This window comes from Rhinoraja longicauda, chromosome 27, assembly GCF_053455715.1.
Source record: "Rhinoraja longicauda isolate Sanriku21f chromosome 27, sRhiLon1.1, whole genome shotgun sequence".
In the NCBI taxonomy this organism is placed as follows: Eukaryota; Metazoa; Chordata; class Chondrichthyes; order Rajiformes; family Arhynchobatidae; genus Rhinoraja; species Rhinoraja longicauda.
This window is the reverse complement of record NC_135979.1, coordinates 15,213,186-15,232,242: the sequence shown is the minus strand read 5'-3', so window position 1 is coordinate 15,232,242 and position 19,057 is coordinate 15,213,186. Positions and strand designations below refer to the sequence as shown.

Here is a 19,057-nt window from a genome sequence, read left to right as displayed (position 1 = left end):
CTCCGTTCGGAAGGGACACATATTTACAATGTTACAGTTCCCCCCCTCCCCCCCACATACACACATAGTACACAAACACAAAAACACCACATCACAACTACAATTAAGACAACAAAAACACAAAGACAAATGGACTGCAGGTAAGCCGCAGCTGCTAGGGCAGCGCCGCCATACAATGTTTGTATTCAATTGTTCATTAGTCAATGATAATTGACATTTTAATTCTTAGATTAAGCAAGCAGATGTTACTCTCCCAGTTGTTGAAAATTTGATTCCAAATAACATTTCACCCAATTAAAATGTAGTGTCCAAGTAATATTAGATAAGAAGGGACCAGGATTTTAAAATGGGATTGAGTGAAACATTTTAATTATTTCAACCAAATCCTTTTCCAACATTCCAGATAAAATTAATAATTTTACTTGTCCAGCATAAACTCACATGTGAATTTTGTTCACTTGTTCCTGCAGTTCCTCTTCAGAGGGCAGATCTTCATCAATTTCATCTTCTTCGTACTCGTCAGATTCTGCATCGTATTCCTCATCACTTGCCCCGTCGCTGCCAGAGAGTTCAGCCTCTTCTTCTACAAAGTCTCCAAGTTTCCTGTCAAATAATTTCAGTGTTAGTGTAGTAGCTAATAATCTACTGCAGATTCTGAAACGACCACCAGGTGACATAACCAAACAACATTCCACCTTTATCAGAAATAATAAAATAATGTGAGTAGATGGAACAACGATTAGGAAGAATGCAGAGGACCACGGATGACAGCCAGCCCCCCCCCCCCAAAAGTTTAATTAAGTAGTATATTTTAGAAATACAGAGAAGATGTATAAAAGGTATGGTTATGATTTTGCAGGAAGGAGTAAAAAAGAACCATGGATATACTAACAATTTATTTTTCCTTTGAACATTCTGAGCCAACTGCTCCTCTTCGTCTTCCTCACTACCTTTATCTTCCTCACTACCTTTATCTTCTTCATCATCTTCTTCACCATCTTTATCTTCACCATCTTTATCTTCTTCACCACCTTCGTCTTCACTTTTATCATCCTAAGTAGAGAAATTTGTCATAATCATTCAACAATATCCTTCAACGATATCATTACTGTGCTACATGGCACACATGACATCCCAATAAATTAGCAATCTTTTGATAACTACAACTTATCACATTAAATATTTACACACAGAACCATTGCTTCAAATTTCATATTCTCTCACCTCACTCTCAAAGACTTCGTCATCTGTTTGCAACTGAAACTGGTCATCTTTGTTTTCATCATCTTCCCTAGATGGAGGATAGGTTTACGTTTATTATGTGAAGTGATGCAGACAATTAAAAACTTTTCACTCCAGAAACATATGTGATACTGAAGTGCAAATTATAAAATGCTCCTCATCCAAGCACCAATTAACACCATTTTGCAGATTTGAAACATTACCTGTCTGTGGGAAAAGACCCCAAGCAAAGTGCAAGCGCCTCAGCCATAGGATCATCCGATTCTATGCTTGTTGCTTTTTGTTGCTTTACAGCTGAAGTGATGGAAGACATTGAATCTACTGCAAAGAGAAAAAACTGTTACAAATAAAAATTCTAGTGATAGTTACAAATTTCTGCTGTAAAGGCATTGACTCTCTGGGATATTCATCTTCAATTTCTGAATCTAATTTTACAAATAACCTACCACTCTCCATACATAGGAATACACATCCAAATGTGTATAATGTACACATATTCAACCTAGCTGTTGAGATTTACGAAGCTCCACTTCGCAATTTTTTTCCCCCAAGAGTAGTAAATTTGAGTCAAAGTACCATAGCACGAAAACAGGCCCATCGTCCCACTGTGTTGGTACCAGCCATCAAGTGCCAATTTATACTAACCCCATTTTCCAGCTATTCCCTGTGACCTTATCTGCTGCAACACTTCAATTGATTATTAAATACTTCTTATGCCGTCTCCACCAGGTCCCCAGACAGAGCAATCTCAGATGACAACCATTCTCTAAATGAAAATATTCTTCCTTACATCCCCTAAATCTCCCACTCAAAGAGAATGACTGTTCTATGTGGTTTTAATTTTCAAATTAAACACCTATTCAATTATGGACACAAAATGCTGGAGGGAACTCAGCAGGCGGGACAGGCAGCATCTCTGGAGAGAAGGAATAGGTGACATTCCGGGTCGAGACCATTCTTTAGCCCGAAATGTAACCCATTCCTTCTCTCCAGAGATGCTGCCTGTCCTACTGAGTTCCTCCAGCATTTTGTGTCTATCTTGGTTTTAAGGCAGCATCTGCAGTTCCTTCCTACGCACCTATCCAATTATATTTTGCAACAATCAGCATAAGCCAATCCATAATATGTACATGTTACTTATATAAGCATTTAGAATGCAAGTTAAAACTGCAAGAGCATACCTGGAGAAATAAATTTCCCAGAGCAAAGTCCAAGCAGCTCATCAATATTGTCTTTTTCTTTGTCATCCTTTAGTGTATCAAGGTTTTGAGGTTTGAACTCTCCTGAACAAAGACCCAACAACTCGCCCATATTTGCGTCCATTGCATTTTCATCCATACTATCCAAAATCAGTTGCCTCTTTAACGGCTGCCACTTTTTGCTCCGATGACCCACATTCAGGAACCTAGTTAAAAAATAAATCTCAAATTCTGTGCAATGTCTTAATAACTACCAGGAAGGTTTAAAACCCAATCTTTCATACAATTATTAGAGGTAAAATGAGAAAACATATTCATGGCTGTTTACTACAGAAACCTTCAACATGAAATGGTTTAAAATGATCAAATTCTCAAGAACTTATCCATTGTTGTTAGAGTAACTTTTATCTACAACTCTACATCTTGATAGTTTCAAAGTATACAGTCGTATGCAAAATTCTCGGCTCTAAGCGAAAATAATTAATAACTTAAAAACTTATTTTCCTGGCTCTGATCCTTTTAATGAATATAGCAACTTACCCATCTGCATCAAGTAGCTGACTTTGTGTTTCATCTTCGAGAGAGAACCTGGATTGAGATTCGCCGGTTGAGTTTTTGGGTTCTGGAGATGCATTGTACAAGTCTTGCGAATCTTCTACTGGCATAGAAGGCTCAGATAGCTTCCCAGAACTCTGATGGTATTAAAATGCATTGTTATATATGTTGTTGTTGATTACACAGTATTTTCCCTCTTACAGGTGTATAACTTTTACCCCACCCAAAAGGTCACAGCTTTAGTCATAGAGTGATAGAGTGTGGAAACAGGCCCTTCGGCCCAATAATGTCCCAGCTACACTAGTCCCACTTGCCTGCGCTTGGTCCATATCCCTCCAAACCTGTCCTATCCATGTACCTGTCTAATTGTTTCTTAAATGATGGGATAGTCCCAGCCTCAACTACCTCCTCTGGCAGCTGGTTCCATACCCCCACCACCCTTTGTGTGAAAAAGATACCCCTCAGATTCCTATTAAATCTTTTCCCCTTCACCTTGAACCTATGTCCTCTGGTCCTTGATTCCCCTACTCTGGGCAAGAGACTCTATGCATCTACCCGATCTATTCCTATCATGATTTTGTACACTTCTATTCACAAAATGCTGGGTTAACTCAGCAGCATCTCAGGAGAGAAGGAATGGGTGACGTTTCGGGTCGAGACCCGAAAAGTCACCCATTCCTTCTCCCCTGAGATGCTGCCTGACCTGCTGAGTTACTCCAGCATTTTGTGAATAAATACCTTCGATTTGTACCAGCATCTGCAGTTATTTTCTTATACTTATTATACACTTCTATAATCATCCCCTTGCGTTCCATGGAAGAGACCCAGCCTACTCAACCTCTCCCTATAGCTCACACCCTCTAGTCCTGGCAACATCCTCGTAAATCTTTTCTGAACCCTTTCAAGCTTGACAATATAATTCCTATAATATGGTGCTCAGAACTGAACACAATATTCTAAATGCAGTCTCACCAACGTCTTACACAACTGCAACATGACCTCCCAACCTCTATACTCAATACTCTGACTGATGAAGGCCAAAGTGCCAAAGGCCTCTTTAACCACCTTATCTACCTGCGACTCGACCTTCAAGGAACCATGCACCTATGCTCCTAGGTCCCTCTGCTCTGCAACACTATCCAGAGGCCCACCATTTACTGTGTAGGTCCTGCCCTTGTTCGACGTCCCTAAATGCAACACCTCACACTTCTCTGTATTAAAATCCATCAATCATTCCTCGGCCCACCGAGCCAATCGATCCAGATCCTGCTGCAATCTTTCACAACCATCTTCACTATCTGCAAAACCACCCCTTTTTGCATCATCTGCAAACTTGCTAATCTTGCCCTGTATGTTCTCATCCAAATCATTGATGTAGATGACAAACAGTAACGGACTCAGGACCGAACCCTGCGGCACAACACTAGTCATAAGCCTCCAGTCCGAGAAGCAACCTTCCACCATCACCCTCTGCTTCTTTCCTTTTACCCAATTAAGACAAAATTTCAATTTTCCATGCCTGCTCATCAAGGTTAACCAAGCACAAATTTTAGTGGCAGCTTTTTAGTTAGTGTTTTCAAACAGTTAAAAAAAACCTGCTTTGCTTCAGGGCATTGAGTCCAAATGTTTCATGAAATTTACTCTATAACGTTGATAGACACAAAAACCTGGAGTAACTCAGGGGGACAGGCAGCATCTCTGGAGAGACGGAATGGGTGACATTTCGGGTCGAGACCCTTCTTCAGACTGGTTAGGGATAAGGGAAACGATGTGGAGAGATAAAGAACAATGAATAAGAGATATGCAAAAAAATAATGACGATAAAGGAAACAGGCTGTTAGCTGTTTGTAGGGTGAAAACGAAAAGCTGGTGCGACTTGGGTGGAGGAGGGATAGAGAGGGAATGCCAGAGCTACCTGAAGTGAGAGAAATCAATATTCATACCACTGGGTTGTAAGCTGCCCAAGCGAAATATGAGATGCTGTTCCTCCAATTTTTGTTTAGCGTCACTCTGACAATGGAGGAGAACCAGGACAGAAAGGTCCTGTTGACTTGTTGACTTTTGCAATAGCTAGTATTGGAGCGTCAAAGATATATGCCACAGTCCTCAATCCAGGAGATAAATAAATGTAAAAACAAATCTGCCACACCAGAATTTAGCATTGTATGCTTACCTTAGATGCTGAACTAATGAAGCTAGTTTTGAACTGACTATTTGGATTAAAGAGGTTAGGTGATGGTGATCGGAATCCTCCATGCAAAGCAATTCCTAATCTGCCAGGGTGTTTGTTAATTGGTTGATATGAAGGAATCATTGATCCAATTAGCTCAAAGCTGCTGTTGTGGCTATTGTCCTTTGTTGTGGATGCCTGGGAGATGGAGTCATCATCATCTGAAACATTGATGCATATATTGTCAAACAATTTTATTCAAACAATGGTTATCAATATACCTTGTGCCACTTTAAATATCTGCCATATTCAGTCTGCCTTCGAGAAGCTGCAAGTTTCCCTTACCAAGTTTCAAAAGGCTACAAACAAAAACATTTTCACCAAAGCACATTTAGGAGGTTTGTATCCTTGAAATACGTGCATTAAAAAAGTAAATACTGGTTTACAAAATTATCAAGTCCAGATAAACCAGTTTGGCAATTAAGATATTACGACTGACTCGGTATTTGTACAAGGAAGGAAAACGTATTCATGAGGAAAAATAAATTACTAATCAGAAAACTGTATCAAAGTAAAAGAGGGGAAGATTAGATGTTGCTGGGCTAGGTTCTCTTAGAACAACAATCTTGGTATCAAACATGGCTGCAACCTGTTGAATTGTAACAAGGCACTGCCCAGTTAAGTCTCAATAGAAATAATGATAATAATATAATCAAATTTAATTCTACTAGATCAGTCACAGAGCCAAAGGTCTGTCTTTCTTTATATATTGCTTTTTTGATTGATCAAGTGGAAGGTATGAAATAAGGGAAAGACATGAGAATAGAATGGTTTCTGCTTCCAGATATTGAAATAATCTATTTAAATAATCCTTGCCTGTATTGCTATTTAGTAGTAACTAGACCAAGTGGACCCGTTGGGCCCAAACCTCTCCTGGATTGGTGCAGCACCCTCTCCTTCCTTCCCCCCCCCCCCTCCCCTCCTCTCCACCCCTCTTAACCTCCCCCTCCCTCAGAGATAGATTTAAACTTTAAAATGTGAATAACTTAAAAAATATAACACCAATTTCAATTAAACTTCTTCCATTAGCACCAAAGGGACGACGGTAAGGTGGGCGTAAAATTGTTACGCTATCATGCACCGTTTCGGCTCCAGTTCAGGAACAAACAAAAGTTTTAGTAGAGGATAGATGAGACATGAGAGGAAAACTCTTTACCAAGTTTACTGCTTCCTTTGGGTGGGGTTTGTTGAAGTTGCAGCCTCAATTTGTTGCCCAAAGCCTGTTCACTGAAAAAATAATAATTCTCTAATTGATATAATTATAAGTTATTGTTATACATATCATTAACTAATGCTTTTCCAAAAACAGCATGTAGAAAATTCTTCAACAGTGAATTGAATGAAAATTCCATTCCACAGCTTTGGTACTACAGCACCACCATGCAATACAAGTACAGTAAGGGTTCAATTCTTATTTTGAATATCACAAATGTGACATTAAATTTTAAGGTGTTTGCAAAGATTGGTACTTCATGCACATCCTACCATAACTGTATCATACAGATAATATTTTTCTCCCACAAATATAAGCAGTAAAATTAAGTAACTGTCTTAAATGTATTTGCATCTCAACCTGAACCAATAATTTTCACAAGCATGCAGAAATGGAGAAAAGGAACTTTCAACAAGTTTAAATTGAATTAAGTTCCATTTTCAAATGTTAGACAATACAAGCAGGTGAGAAGGAAAAAGGTAATTGATTTCCAGTCAAATCTAGGGTCAGTCATCAGATGAGAATGCACACCATTTTAATAGTTCACATCAAAGGATCAGTACTTAGCAAATTATGGAACAAATATCTAGAAATTACCTTGTTTTAGAAGAAGAATCTGTACCAGAATTTAAGGACTGTAAAAAATCTGATTTGACAGGTTTTGGAGTAGATTCCTTCTGGGTTTCTGGGTCTAGAAATGAAATCAAGTATTCACAGAAAGTTAGGGCAATATATATTATGGTTCCACATAAAATTAGCTGCCCAAAGAGACATTCGAGATTAGCAAATTTAAGCACCTTTTAAAAATGCACACCATTCATTTATCCATTTATCAGAATAGAAAATTGCAATTTGAAAGTGAACATAGGGAATATACATTACTACATGTAGATTCACAAGATAAACTGATTCTTTCTTGGACTTGACATTTGTTCCTGAGAGACTGACTTTAGCTAGCTGTTCACAAGCTTTAAAAGCGGGCAGATAAAAAAAGTTGCCGTATAAAATCTCGTCAACAAATCTTGTTTTAATCACATTTTAAAAATGTCAGAGTGTTTGCTAGTCAAAACACTAAATGTTGCATATTTATTTCACTAACATTTAGGTGTTCCATTGTTTTAAGGTACATCATGCGGAAAGCTGAAAAAGTATTTAACATTTTAAACAAAAACATGGCAGAAATAAACCCCGTAAAGACTACTTGTATTCAACATGCGGCTATAAATCTAAACAGAGCTTTACTGTATTTAAAAGAACCTGCCAAATCAAAACCACTATAAAATGTTGATTCATATAACCTATTAAAAAGAATACAGCCTTTTTTGCTAGACCCATTAAAATATAATAATAATAATAATGCATTACATTTATATAGCGCTTTTCAAACACTCAAAGACGCTTTACAGGGATTTCTAGAACATAGAGAAGTGAATAAATAGATAAATAAGTAAACGAGCAGAAAAAGGAGACAGAAGGTGAGGTGACCTTCAGTGGTTGAAGGCAATGCTGAACAGGTGAGACTTCAGTGATGTTTTGAATGTGGTGAGTGAGGAGGAGCCTCTGACGGTTTGGGGTAGTGAGTTCCATAGGGTGAGAGCAGCGATGGAGAAAGCCCTGTCCCCCCAGGATCTGAGTTTGGTCCGGATGGGGGGGGGGCAGGAGATTGGCAGCAGCAGAGCGGAGGGTGCAGGTGGAAGTGTGCCTGTGGAGGAGGTCAGTCAGGTAGGATGGGGCCAGGTTATGGAGGGCTTTGTAGGTCATGAGGAGGATTTTGTACTGGATTCTAATAGTAATAGTAATGCACTCACCTCCCCAATAGGTCAGTGCTACTAATATTAGTTTTGTTTACAGATAGAGCGTGGGCACAGGCCCTTCGGCCCACCGAGTCCGCGTCAACCAGCGAACTCCGCATATTAACACTATCCAACGCACACTAAGGGCAATTTACATTTATACCAAGCCAATTTACCTACAAACCTGTACAACTTGAGTGTGGGAGGAAACCAAAGATCACGGAGAAAACCCACGCAGTCACGGGCAAAATGTACAAACTCCGTACAGAGAGCACCCGTGGTTGGGATCGAACCCTGGTCTCTGGCGCTGAAAGGCAGCAACTTTGCCACTGCGTCACCGTTCTGCCAGTGCCATGTTACAACATGAAGCCATAGAGAAATCAGGAAAATCCCACATTGAATTTGGAATACATTTTTTTCTCTAAAGATAGATTCTTAAACATACAAACTTGAGTTATGCAACACATGTTGATCCTATTCAGAAGACATAGAAAGACTGATTCAACTGGCAAAGTGCCTTTTAATTGGATTCCACCTACTCTGAGCAATATCAGTAGATTGAGAATCATCCTCTGCTTCTCCTGCTGGCTCTCCTCCATCACCAAGAAGGAACTCTACAGTCTAAAACAAATATAATCATTCCATTAATGCGAGAAAAATTACTTGACAAATACAAAAACCTATCTGATAACCAATTAATATGTTCCTTCCACAAATTACTTTTAATCTATGTTCCCTGTTTTTTAAAATTTCAGTTTAGAAAACTAGGACCTCCTTGTTCTCTTTGTATAGGTCTCTCACTTTTATACATCTCATTTAAATCTCTTAAAATCAGGAAAACTTACACTTTAACCCAAATAATTTAATTCCAAATTCTCCTCATAACCAGAACTTACAGCCCTGGCAAGGTTTTCATTGATCTGTAACTTTCTTTGTGTGTTGACCAGAAATATACACCATGTTACATCTCTTCCCCAACTAGTCGTATATAGTTCCCGTGTGACCGTTCACATATTTACTATGCCAGAACAAAAAAGACCAAGACATTTCTTATCTTGCTATCTTCACGGATCTGTCAATTTGATTTCTCTATTCTTTTACTCTGTTCAGTATCCCAACATTTATTATGGCCTGCTTTCCCATCCCCGAAACCAAACGTCAGTAGAACAAATTATATTTGCCACTTTTATGCGTACTTATGCAAACCACTAATCTTTCTACAGCCCAAAGTTTTCTTCCCCATCAATTTAATTGCCAATTTTCATATCAGCACAACATTTATTTAATTTGACTACTGCAATCTGGTTTAAATCTTTGATATGTAGAAATGTTATCCTAATTTTGCACAACCCTTATTTTAACAGTAAGTAAATTCACTCTTTCTTCATAGATGTATTTTGATGCCTTGCGTATTAACCTGGTTCAGTTAATTCAGATTCACATTTTTTGGTGAATTAGCAGGACAAAAGGAGAAAGAAACTTATGGAATGAATATGAATCTCTCTGCCACCCTACTCCCTTTCTCGTCTGCACCCTGCTGTTGTACAGATCAGCAGTGGTCAAAGTTGGAATGAAAACCTGAACAATGGTGTCTGTAATGTGGAAAAAACAAATTGAGATCTGCCCAGAGTTATTTTGTTCAATTGTAATAGATTGGGGAATACTTTGTACATTAAGAACGTTTCCTTGTGCTATTTCATTTTCCTCTTCATTATTGTCAAGTTTTAAAAAAAACAGATGGAATGTACCTCAGACTCGTCTTCTTCAGACTCTGTCAGGTCTTCTTCCTCATCCTCTTCATCTTCAAAACCCTGCTCGTTATCAAGTTTGTAGAGTGCTTGCCGTTTCTGCCGCTCTTCTAGCCTCCGCGATTTCATTGCTTCCTGGAGTTTGGCTTTCAAAGCTTGCAGCTTCTCCCCTGCATAATGCAACACACATTTAATGACGAAAGGTTACTTAACTATTATAATTTAATAAAAATACATAACTCAAACATATCCTACTGCCATTTCTGTAAAATTAGTTTCTTGGCAAAATAGCTGCCAAAGCTTTGAATCAGAAACTAGATCCAGAGAAATTGCAGGACATTTAAGAATATTTTGCTTGGATTCAGGTATAAATCCACCTAGAAAAAAAAACCCAACCAGGCCAACATATTGTTATTGCAAGAGGGATGCAAGGTAGTTTCATGCACAATGCAACTAACCTCGAAACAAATATTGTCAGCGTCTTGAGATTAATATTGTTATTGTCCTTTATTATTTATCCTGCTTCATTGGCTTTCAATTTTCCGCACTACCTCATAGCTAGAAAATTTTTAGGTTTGGCAAGGTGATTAGTTTAGGGAAATGGTTGAAAACAGAGTTGAAATTTAGTTTTAAAATGCGATCATCATTATAAGAATAATAATAATAATAATAATAATGCATTTTATTTATATAGCGTTTTTCATATACTCAAAGACGCTTTACAGAGATTTTGAGAACATAGGGAAATGAATAAATAGATAAATAAGTAAATAAATAAATGAACAGAGAAAGGAGACAGAAGGTGAGGTGACCTTCACTGGTTGAAGGCAGTAATGAACAGGTGAGACTTCAGCGATGTTTTAAATGTGGTGAGTGTGGAGGAGTCTCTAACGGTTTGGGGTAGTGAGTTCCATAGGGTGGGAGCAGCGATGGAGAAAGCCCTGTCCCCCCAGGATCTGAGTTTGGTCCGGATTTGGGGGGATAGGAGATTGGCAGCGGCAGAGCGGAGGGTGCAGGTGGGAGTGTGCCTGTGGAGGAGGTCGGTCAGGTAGGATGGGGCCAGGTTATGGAGGGCTTTGTAGGTTATGAGGAGGATTTTGTACTGGATTCTCTGGGGGATGGGGAGCCAGTGGAGTTTATAAAGGACGGGGGTGATATGGTCACGGATCGAGGTGTGTGTGTGAGTAGACGGGCAGCGGAGTTTTGAATGTATTGAAGTTTATTGATGATTTTTGAGGGTGCGCCATAGAGGAAGGAGGCTGTTGCAGTAGTCCAGACGGGAGGTGATGAAGGCGTGGATGAGGGTTTCTGCAGCTGTGGAGGAGAGGGATGGACGGAGACGGGCAATGTTTTTGAGGTGGAAGAAGGCTGTCTTTGTGATGTGTTTGTCGAAGGAGAGGGTTTGATCAAGGATGATTCCAAGATTCCGGATGTGAGGTGAGGTGGATACTGGGAGACCATCAATGTTGAGGATGAAGTTTTGGGTGGATTTGGTGAGCGTTTTTGGACCAATGATGATGATTTCAGATTTGTTGCAATTGAGTTTGAGGAAGTTTGATTGAAGCCAAGATTTTATTTCAGTGATGCAGTTTGTCAGTGTAGAGTGTGTGGTGGGGGAGATTGACTTGGTGGAGATGAGGAGCTGGATATCATCGGCGAAGCAGTGGAAGTTGAGACCATGACGGCGGATTAATTGACCAAGGGGGAACAGGTAGAGGATGAAGAGGAGGGGGCCAAGGACTGAGCCTTGGGGGACACCTTGGGGGAGGGGAGCGGTGGGGGATTTACAGTTGTTAATGGAGATGAACTGGTGTCTGTCAGAGAGGTAAGATTTGAACCAGGATAGGGCTGTGCCGGTGATGTTAAGGGAGGTTTCAAGTCGGGTGAGGAGAATGGAGTGATTTATGGTGTCAAAGGCGGCGCTGAGGTCAAGTAGGATGAGGATGTTGAGGTTGCCAGCGTCGGAGGAGAGGAGAATGTCGTTTGTGATTTTGAGGAGCGCAGTTTCAGTACAGTGGTTTGAGCGGAATCCGGATTGGAAAGTTTCATACAGGTTATTGGTAGAGAGGTGGTATTTGAGTTGGGAAGCTACAGCACGTTCCAAAACTTTGGACAGAAAGGGTAGGTTGGAGATTGGTCTGAAGTTGTTTGGGGTGTCAGGGTTTAGACCAGGTTTTTTCAGAATGGGGGTGACTTTGAGGGATGGCGGGACGATGCCAGTGGACAGGGAGGAGTTTATTGTTGCAGTGATAAGTGGAGAGAGAGCAGGAAGGCAGGCCTTGACAAAGCTGGAGGGGATTGGGTCCAGAGAGCAGGTGGCAGTTTTTATTCCTGTGAAGAGGTCAGAGAGGTCGGTGGTGGAGATTGGGGAGAACTGAGGCAGGGGCTGACAGGATAAGGGGGGGCAGGTGGTTTGAGGGGGAGCAGGTGCGTTGGTGGTTAAGGTGCTGTAGATGTTGTCTATTTTGCTTTGGAAGAATGAAAGGAAAGTGGTGCATTTGTCAACTGTGAATGATTGGGAGATGGTGTCCAGGGGGCTGAGGAGTTTGTTTATTGTAGAGAAGAGTGTTTTGGGGTTTCTGGAGCCAGAGTGAATTATTTGAGAGTAGTAGGTGGAGTGGGCACGGGAGAGGGCATCTTTATAGTGCTGTATGTGGTCTTTGTAGGCTTGGGAGTGAATTGTGAGACCTGTTTTGTTGCGGAGTCTTTCAAGTTGGCGGGCATGAGTTTTCATCACGCGGAGTTCAGGGGTAAACCAGGGAGGAGAGTGGGTGAAGGAAACTGTTTTGGTTTTTATAGGTGCAAGCTGGTCGAGGCAGGAGGAGAGAGTGCGGTTGTAGTAGTCAGTGAGGTCAGAGGGGCTGTGGAGGTCAACGAAGGGAGAGGCAGACATTATTTCAGAGAGGGAGGATGAGAGCGAGGTAGGTGAAACAGAGTTCAGCTTGCGGAAGTTGATTTTGCGTTTTTGCTTTGGAGCTGGGGTGGGAATGTTGACAGACATGGTGATGGCTAAGTGATCAGAGAGGGTGGGGTCGGAGCCAGAGAGGTGATGTAGATTTAGTCCAGTGGAGCAGACAAGGTCCAGAATGTGTCCACGGTTATGGGTGGGAAAATTGACGTGTTGAGTGAGGTTAAAGCAGTTGAGTATTTCAGTGAAGTCAGCGGTTATTGTGGAGTCAGTGGAGTCCATATGGATGTTGAAATCACCGAGGAGGAGGATTGAGGGGGAGAGAGAACAGAACTGGGTCAGAAAGTCAGAGAAGTCAGAAAGGAATGATGGGTGTGGTTTGGGAGGGCGGTAGACAACTGCCATGACTAATTTTGTGTGGCCAGAGAGTTTGAAAGCCAGGTGTTCAAATGAAGGAGCAGATGAGATGGAGATGAGGTTGATCTTGAAGTCCTGTCGGTGAATTACGGCAATCCCACCACCTCGGCCTTCCGAGCGTGGTTTATTGATGTAGGAGTATCCGTTGGGTGTAGTGAGGTTGAGTGGGAGGTAATCCAGAGGTTGTTGCCAGGTTTCTGTGAGACAGAGGAAGTCCAGTTTATTTTCCAGGATGAAGTCATTCAGAATGAGGCTTTTATTGTTCAGGGACCGGATGTTGAGCAGAGTGAGCTTCATGTTGCTTTGTGTGGTGTGGATGGACACGGGTGATTTAGCCAGGGCATGTAGACGGGGCACGCTCGTGTGCGTTGTTGTGATGATGTAATGGACGAGTGGAAGTCCGATCAGCTGACCAGAGTGCAGGGATGGAGTGACCGGTCTGGGAGTAGACAAACTTGTGACCGGAGCCTCTGTGGATGTATTTAGGTCGTCGTAGAAGTCCGTGGTTGATGATGGCAGAGATGCATGGCGGAGTGGAGTGGTTGTTGAGCTGGAGCAGCCTCGCAGCCAAGTACTTCAGTGCCATGCCAGGCAGGAGCGAAGGAGCATAGAGCCCAGAGAGATCAAAACGTCACAGCAGGCTGATCCAGAGCAAGGCCTATGAGGATCGAGGAAGCTGAGCAGCCTAAGGATTAATAGGGAGCTGAGGACGTGCAGGCAGAGGAGGTAGCCAGGCAAGCAGGCAGCCAGGCAGCTGTTAGCGTTAGCGGTAGCGAGTTGATGACTGCAGCGCTAGCTGTCAGGTAACCCACAGGGGAGCAGTCCAAGCCAGCAGAGACAGGAGCACAGACAGGAGTGAGAGGTCCAAGGGTGCGGAGTCCAAGGGTGCGGAGGCAGCGGTGGAAGAGCTGGGTAGATGATACCAGGTCAAGCAGAAGGATTTGTTTAAGCAGAGGGATTTTTGCAAGCTGAGAAAATCTTTTCAAAAACGGCAAAATTAATACAAAAATAGAAGTGGAGAGAAGCGGCGAACAAACAACGCCAGCGTCCTCTCACGTCACTTCCGGTTCTCAAACCAAATGACAAGAATCAAACCACAATGACAATCGAGCAAACACGAAATGTGGTGAATGGGAGCAAATTGTATACAAATGTCACAATTAATCACAAGTTTGCCAGTATAGTAACAGAAACCATTAACTTTAAATGTTGTACTGAACATCTGTGCTGATTTTATGGCCAGAGGAGGAATTAATTATGGCTCAGGCTCTACATTATTTCCCAAGATGAAAATTAATGCTCCGACTGATCAGCAGTCCTCAGTATTATTACTTGCCTGGTTTTGTTGACACAAATTCCTCCACTTCTTTTTTGCCCACGGTCACGGTTACGGAATCTGCTTTGAGCTCCTCCTTCCCCTCAGCAGTGGTTACTTTTCGAATAATGTTAAGTTCAACACGCCGTTCTTGATTCTGCTTAGCAGACTTGACACAGTGTTTAAGGAAACGCTCCTTTAATGCTTGAAGCTCTGAATACAAAAACAAATGTATCCAAATACTGGTAAATTAATTAGTAACGAATAGAAAGTTCTTTTGAATTCACTTTCGTTCAATTAAAATTTGCTTGATTCATTTAAAAGCAAAAAGTACACCAACATCATGCATTGAAAAGATACAACATTTTTTTGAAATTTAATGCATTTAGCAAGAAGTATGGTCGCCAGAGACTTAAGGTCAATAGTGTACGGAGATGGAGCATATTATGGTGTAAAGTGCATTGCCTATAGGACTGTTGAAACATTCAATAACTGGAAATTAGATAACTAATTGAAGGACAACTATCTACATTAGTTCTGGGATACAGCAGGAGGTTGATTCATTTAACATGAATCTTTCAGGTTATGACTTAATTAGTTTCCTGCTATTGCTGTATCATTCTTTGACATTCACTAATTCAGTTATCATTCTGTATGAATCACTGTGATCATAGCATTGGCAGGTTTAATGCAGTTGAATAAATAAACTGAATAAATTCAGGTTCAAGCAATTCTAGACATTGCTGGCTAATAATTTACAAATTCTAACTTTCTAAAATAATAAACCTCTCCAATACATAGATCAAATATCATTTGGCACCCCGTCTTCACCCATTTCTGAAGTTATATGATGCCTAAAAAATGATTAGAGCTAAATTCCCTAAAGAACCTTCCTTCCAAAAAAGTAAATGTTTTTTTCACAATTAAGCACATCAGAACTTTATCTCAGGAAACTCAGAAGTATCAATTTGTACCCTCCCATCATTTAGACGTTCCAACTAGATGTGGCATTATGATAACCTAGTTGCAACAACAGGAAGTTAATGTGCCCGTCAAGTGTAAATGAGCGCAAGATTAAAATCTCACGGTTATTAACTAAATGCAACATATGAGAAAGATAACCTTTGTTTACTTTGGGCTCCTCCAGGTTAACAAATGCACCTTCATCAGCACAAAGGTGAGGTTTCAATGTTAGATCCACTCCCAGCACCCGTAATTTATCCAATTTGGATTTTCTGTGCTTGTTCATTGAAGCTGCTGCCAATTGCTGCCGCTCTTCTTCTGTAACAGTTGAGACATCACCCGAAAGTTTCACGGTAGCATCAGGCTGCATTTTATCCACAGGAGGATCCTCGGGCATAATTGCAAGTTTTTCATTTGATCCAGTTTCCTCAGATAGTTTCAAAGAGAAAGAGTGATGGTCAGATTCTGTGCTATGTACAAGATTTACAAATTCTTTTCCTCCATCCTCTATGTCAGTGGAGAAACTCAACTGTTCCACTATTTCTGTTTGTCCCTCATTCTTTTCAATGTGGATTTCAGTCACAGGCCAGTTAGGGAAAGTATTTTCTTTATTATCTGAAATGTTTAAAGGCGATTCTTCTATTTCTGGAGTCGTTGTAGAAATGGAGATTTTATTATTTGGCACCATTTGATCAATTAGCCGATCATCTTGAGGGATGCCAGTTAACATTTCAATCGCTGTTTTGGAATCAGAGGTTTCCTGCTGTAAGCAAGGTTGATACTTAGATGATCTGAAAGAAAATTATGCATTGTTTAGTCACTACATAAAAAATAAAACATTCTAAATCTAAGTAAAAATAAGAGCAGTGGAATCAAAATGTTGAAATATTATTCAACATGTTAACTAAACCATTTTTTTCAACCATGTTGAGCATACCTGCAGCGGGCAGATCCATTTCAAAAGACTACATCGCTAACAATGTAGCCTATTTTCAATACTTGAATAATGTGCTGGTTTATATCATAAGTTGAAACACCCGGAGTTAGCTGAGAACACTATGATTTTTCCCAACCCAGGTAAGCAAACTGTCACTAGGCCATGTCTAGAAGAATGGTCTCAACCTGAAACGTCACCCATTCCTTCTATCCAGAGATGTTGCCTGTCCTGCTGAGTTACTCCAGCATTTTGTGTCTATCTTCGTGTCTAGAAGAACATGGTAAAACCCTGACACAAGCTTTGAAAGCAGATTCTGATGCCGTAGAGGTTACAATTCAAAATCAAATTCCCACGATTAATTTTGGAAATGTGCTCACTTCCCATGTGCTGAAAATTATTTTAGCCTTTTACTAAATAGTTCAATAAATAAATACAAGACCAGGATGTTTGGTTACATGGTTAAAGTTTGATTTGCAGGGCATACAAAGACATCCAGGGACAAGAAAATTGCCACAGCATATACTTTTTCTCTGCTTCTCAAATAAGCAATTTTCCTTTTCAGACTAATGCACATTTTCCACAAATCTAACTGTACCGATTATTAATTATTTCACTATAAATACAAGAGTTTAAATTAATGCTCGGAAGAAGTCCATCCAGACTGAGTAATTGCAGTGCCTGCAGTGGATGAACCCATTGCAATTTCCCCTCTGGCAATTCAAACTGAAGGATATCTGGAACTTGGCAATTGGAAGCATTGCTGTCTAAAACAGCTAATATTATATATTTACAGCGCAGAAAGCGGCTATTTACTCCACTGTAACCATTGTAGTTTCCTGGAGAGTATCAAGTGCAATGTCCAAAATAAGCTAAATTATTTTAATCGTTTACTAGAAAGTCATAAAATAGTAAACGTTACACAATGAAGCAACGCACAAGTCCAGTAGGTAATACTTCTTAAGTTGGAGTATCAGCCAAAACATTCTGACCACTGACAGGTGAAGTGAATAACATTGGTAATGTTGTTACAATGGCACCTGTCAAGGGGTGGGATATATTAGGCAGCAAGTGAACAGTCAGTTCTTGAAGTTGATGTGTTGGATACTGGAGAAATGGGCAGCAGTAAAAACCTGAGCGACTTTGACACGGGCCAAATTGTTATGGCCAGACGACTGGGTCAGAGCATCTCTGAAACGGCAAGGCTTTTGGGGTGCTCCCGGTCAGAAGTAGTGAGTACCTACCGACAGTGGTCCGAGGAGGGACAAACCAGAAGCCGGCAACAGGGTGTTGGGCGCCCAAGGTTCATCGATGTGCGAGGGACTGTGGGAAAACGACAAGGAGGGAGTGTGATGCTCTGGGAAATGCTCTGCTGGGAAACTCTGGGTCTGGCCATTCATGTGGACATTTATTTGACACGCGTCACCTACCTAAACATCGTTGCAGACCAGGTACACCTTTTCATGGCAATGGTATTCCCTGCTGGCAATGGCCTCTTTCAGCAGGATATGCGCCCTGCCACACTGCACACATTGTTCGGGAATGGTTTGATGAACATGATGAAGTGTTCACGGTGTTGCCCTGGCCTCCAAATTCTCCAGATCTCAATCCGATTGAGCATCTGTGGGATGTGCTGGATCGACTAGTCCGATCCACAGCGGCTCCACCTCGCAACTTACAGGACTTGAAGGATCTGCTGCTAATGTTTTGGTGCCAGATACCACACGACACCTTCAGGGGTCTTGCAGAGTCCATGCCTCGGCAGGTTGGCGCTGTTTTGGCGGCACATGGAGGACCAACAGCATATTAGGCAGGTGGTCATAATGTTTTAGCTGATGGGTGTATATACACACTATAGACAATAGACAATAGGTGCAGGAGGAGGCCATTCAGCCCTTCACGCCAGCACCGCCATTCAATGTGATCATGGCTGATCATTCTCAATCAGTACTAGTTATTGTCTCTCTAAAACAATACATGCTTACTTGAGCAATGACATGGCACTTCCTTGGCAGGCTGGACGTGGGCGTTTCTTGAAGAAATCATGAATAGTTTGTGGTTCTGGCAGGTGATAGGGCATAGATAAATTTGCCTCTGGAAAAATAAGATCGCAATATAACAAATATTTAGTTGCGGGTAACTTTGGCATCAGTACAAACAGGCTTTTAGATGGGTACAATAACCTATAATTCCCCCTCATTTTCACACCTGCTTCCCCCGCTATGAAAGGAACCTGAATGATTGAGTAGAACCGTGAAATTAGATTATGAGTGAATTAATTGAACATATTCTCACTCACTGCTTCTTTTGGATTTTTAAAACAAGATAACCAATTAATTACTGCATTACACAATAACCAAGATACCAGGCTAGATATGCAAATGCCAATTTCTTTTAAAACGTTGGTGTCATCTTATTAAAATCTCACTACATCCTTCCTTAGCATTGATTTCAATCTGAAAGCAGGGTTCAAAAAAACTTTTATGATTGTAGCCACCATGGATTTTAATTTATTTTAAATAGTTTCAGCATCATCATTA

General features: G+C 40.9%; 1 protein-coding gene across 1 annotated transcript in view; it reads right to left on the bottom strand.

Annotated features, from left to right (window-relative positions):
• clspn (claspin) overlaps positions 1–19,057 on the bottom strand; it is a 46,444-nt gene that overhangs the window by 7,602 nt on the left and 19,785 nt on the right. Inside the window, exons 7-20 of the mRNA XM_078422906.1 lie at positions 18,503–18,611; positions 15,743–16,374; positions 14,642–14,833; positions 9,981–10,150; positions 8,772–8,853; positions 7,037–7,130; positions 6,383–6,453; positions 5,170–5,387; positions 2,982–3,133; positions 2,424–2,647; positions 1,446–1,563; positions 1,225–1,291; positions 893–1,053; positions 442–603 (exon numbers count right to left, since the gene is read on the bottom strand). Coding sequence (XP_078279032.1) covers positions 442–603; positions 893–1,053; positions 1,225–1,291; positions 1,446–1,563; positions 2,424–2,647; positions 2,982–3,133; positions 5,170–5,387; positions 6,383–6,453; positions 7,037–7,130; positions 8,772–8,853; positions 9,981–10,150; positions 14,642–14,833; positions 15,743–16,374; positions 18,503–18,611 — 2,452 coding nt within the window. The remainder of the gene's footprint in view (positions 1–441; positions 604–892; positions 1,054–1,224; positions 1,292–1,445; positions 1,564–2,423; positions 2,648–2,981; positions 3,134–5,169; positions 5,388–6,382; positions 6,454–7,036; positions 7,131–8,771; positions 8,854–9,980; positions 10,151–14,641; positions 14,834–15,742; positions 16,375–18,502; positions 18,612–19,057) is intronic.